Consider the following 3,200-nt stretch of genomic DNA (forward strand, 5'->3'; position numbering starts at 1 on the left):
ACTGAAGCTCTACCCTGAACGAGGCTGCTCTGGTCTTATAGTGACGATCCGCAGCCTCTCGCCACTGATTACGGTCATTGATGACACCTGAGCACTAGTTAAAGTCACTGATGACACCTGAGCACTAGTTAAAGTCACTGATGACACCTGAGCACTAGTTAAAGTCACTGATGACACCTGAGCACTAGTTAAAGTCATTGATGACACCTGAGCACTAGTTAAAGTCTGGTGTCATCAGTGACCGTAATCAGTGGCGAGAGGCTGCGGATCGTCACTATAAGACCAGAGCAGCCTCGTTCAGGGTAGAGCTTCAGTCTACAACCTCCGAGAACGGCTGAGGACGAGCTGCTGGTTGAAGGGAAACATGGCGTCTGCAACGTGTTCAAGGTGAGCTGAAGGTTAAAGCCACGCAGACGACTTCAGTGTCACTTCTCAGGGAGTGACGTGTTTGTTCTGTCTCTGTCTTCCAGGCTTTCTTGGATCTGTCTGCTGCTGTTCAGCGGTGGAGCTTGTTTTCCTGCTTCTAAAGGTAAGCTTCCTGAGACCGTCTCCTATTGGCTGTAAAATGACACCTTTAGGCTTAAAGTTTATGAAAGTATTAACGTTGGAGGCTTTCAGGTTGTCAACATGCATCTTACACCATTAATAATCCCAGATCTGAGTATTTGCACATTGTTGGCTGCAGAAGTGTTTTCACAGTTCGATCTGTCCCTCCAGACCAAAAGGATCCCCACACTACTACTGGGGGCTCCAGTGGTGGATCTGCTCCTGGATCAGATCTTAAGTCTGAGGGTTCACTTATTCCTCTGGTCAACCATTCATTGGGACCATCTGCCGATTATCAGCCATCGGTGGTGTCCGCCCCCCAAGAGGCCAGCCCTTCCACTGGCAACAAGTCCCCATCCAGTCCGCGAACACCTAGAGTGGCTGCAGGCTCCACACCAAGTTATGAGCCTAACGGGTTTATAGTTAGTCCTGATTCCATCGCTATCAAGCCCGCCAGTGCTCCAGAAGCTCCTCCCGAGGGTGAGGCCTCTCCTCTGGCTAACGGCACTGGGAAGAGGCCTCGCAGCTCCTATGTGCAGCCTCAGTCTGACAGCGGTGGTGCAGCATTTGGCCCGGTCCAGGGCGCGCCTCCATTTCTTCTACCTGGCTTGCTGTATGCTGCTGCTGGGAACAAGGCTCCGACTTTGGATTTTGGTGCTGGACCTGTTCCTTACATCGGTTCTCCTGAAGCCTTTAGCTACAGCGCCGGTAACCCTGAAATGAAAAGTGGTAAGGCTCCTTGTTCTGAGTAAAGCACTTTTTCTGTACATCGACTGAATTGATGACACAAAGATTAGTTGAGTCTCTTGACTGTTTACTCAACCACTCTGGACCTGTGTCTTTATCTTGGTTTCAGGTCAAGCAAGCGGTAACTCAGTGACTCCTGAAGGACTTGATCCTGACTCTACTGCAAGCATCAGGTTTAGTGCTCGACCTGCTGCTCCTGAGACCGAAGACTTTGGCATCATACCTACTTCTCCACCTGGCCTTCCTCGGGTCACTCGGCCTGCGAGAGGTGCTGGCTCATACTACAACCCGACCGGTGGATCTTATTCTCCTGCAACCTCCAACCTTGGTAGTGGTTCTATGTCTCCCCCTATTCAGTCTTTTGGCTCTCGCCCTGCAGGAGGTGCTGGCTCATTCTACAACCCGACAGGTGGATCTTATCCTCATGTTCCTCCTGCAACCTCCAACCTTGGTAGTGTTTTTGGTTCCCCCCCTATTCTATCTTTTGACACTAAGCCTGCAGGAGGTTCTAGCACATTCTACAACCCAAATGGATCTTATCTTCCTCCTGCAACCTCTAGCCTTGGTGGTAGTTCTGGTTCTCCCCCTATTCAGTCTTTTGGCACTCGCCCTGCAGGAGGTGCTGGCTCATTCTACAACCCGACAGGTGGCTCTTATGTTGCTCCTGCAACCTCCAGCCTCGGTAGTGGTTCTAGCTCACCCCCTGTTCAGTCTTTTGGCACTCGCCCTGCAGGAGGTGCTGGCTCATTCTACAACCCAACCGGTGGCTCTTATGTTGCTCCTGCAACCTCCAGCCTTGGTAGTGGTTCTAGCTCACCCCCTGTTCTGTCTTTTGGCACTCGCCCTGCAGGAGGTGCTGGCTCATTCTACAACCCGACCGGTGGCTCTTATGTTGCTCCTGCAACCTCGAGCCTTGGTAGTGGTTCTAGCTCACCCCCTGTTCTGTCTTTTGGCACTCGCCCTGCAGGAGGTGCTGGCTCATTCTACAACCCGACCGGTGGCTCTTATGTTGCTCCTGCAACCTCGAGCCTTGGTAGTGGTTCTAGCTCACCCCCTGTTCTGTCTTTTGGCACTCGCCCTGCAGGAGGTGCTGGCTCATTCTACAACCCGACCGGTGGCTCTTATGTTGCTCCTGCAACCTCCAGCCTTGGTAGTGGTTCTAGCTCACCCCCTGTTCTGTCTTTTGGCACTCGGCCTTCAGGAGGTGCTGGCTCATTCTACAACCCGACCGGTGGCTCTTATGTTGCTCCTGCAACCTCCAGCCTTGGTAGTGGTTCTAGCTCACCCCCTGTTCTGTCTTTTGGCACTCGCCCTGCAGGAGGTGTTGGCTCATTCTACAACCCGACCGGTGGCTCTTATGTTGCTCCTGCAACCTCCAGCCTCGGAAGTGGTTCTAGCTCACCCCCTATTCTGTCTTTTCACAATAAGCTTGCAGGAGGTGCTGGCTCATTCTACAACCCGACTGGTGGATCTTATCCTCCTGCAACCTCAAACCTTATTAGTGGTTTTGGTTCCCTCCCTATTCTGACTTTTGACACTAAGCCTGCAGGAGGTGCTGGCTCATTCTACAACCCAACAGCCGGATCTTATCCTCATGCTGCTCCTGCAACCGCGAGCCTTGGTAGTGGATCTGGTTCTCCCTCTAATTGGCCTTTTGACAAGAGGCCTATGGGAGGCGCTGATTCACTCTACAACTGGAAGCCATCACCTCTTCCGCCAACCTTCATCGTCCAGTCCAGAAACGGCTACCAGCGAGCGCTGGAAGCCTCTTCCCACACCAGGTACTCCCCAGAGTACCCTAAACCATCAGACTGAGGCAAAAGGAGGAATGGGTGGTTAATGAGGTAAAAAAGCTAATCAAGTTCGAGCTGTTGTATAATGATGCTTCATGGCTGACCTTTGACCTG

At 52.2% G+C, this 3,200-nt stretch overlaps 1 protein-coding gene across 1 annotated transcript in view; it reads left to right on the forward strand.

Moving 5' to 3' along the window:
• The first annotated feature begins 219 nt into the window (after nucleotides 1-219).
• LOC117748346 (mucin-19-like) overlaps nucleotides 220-3,200 on the forward strand; it is a 3,014-nt gene continuing 33 nt past the window's right edge. The window contains exons 1-4 of the mRNA XM_034558004.1: nucleotides 220-387; nucleotides 471-529; nucleotides 718-1,275; nucleotides 1,403-3,137. Of these exons, the coding sequence (XP_034413895.1) occupies nucleotides 365-387; nucleotides 471-529; nucleotides 718-1,275; nucleotides 1,403-3,108 (2,346 nt within the window). The 5' untranslated portion in view covers nucleotides 220-364 and the 3' untranslated portion in view covers nucleotides 3,109-3,137. The remainder of the gene's footprint in view (nucleotides 388-470; nucleotides 530-717; nucleotides 1,276-1,402; nucleotides 3,138-3,200) is intronic.

This window comes from Cyclopterus lumpus, chromosome 19 (genome assembly GCF_009769545.1).
Source record: "Cyclopterus lumpus isolate fCycLum1 chromosome 19, fCycLum1.pri, whole genome shotgun sequence".
Classification (NCBI taxonomy): Eukaryota; Metazoa; Chordata; class Actinopteri; order Perciformes; family Cyclopteridae; genus Cyclopterus; species Cyclopterus lumpus.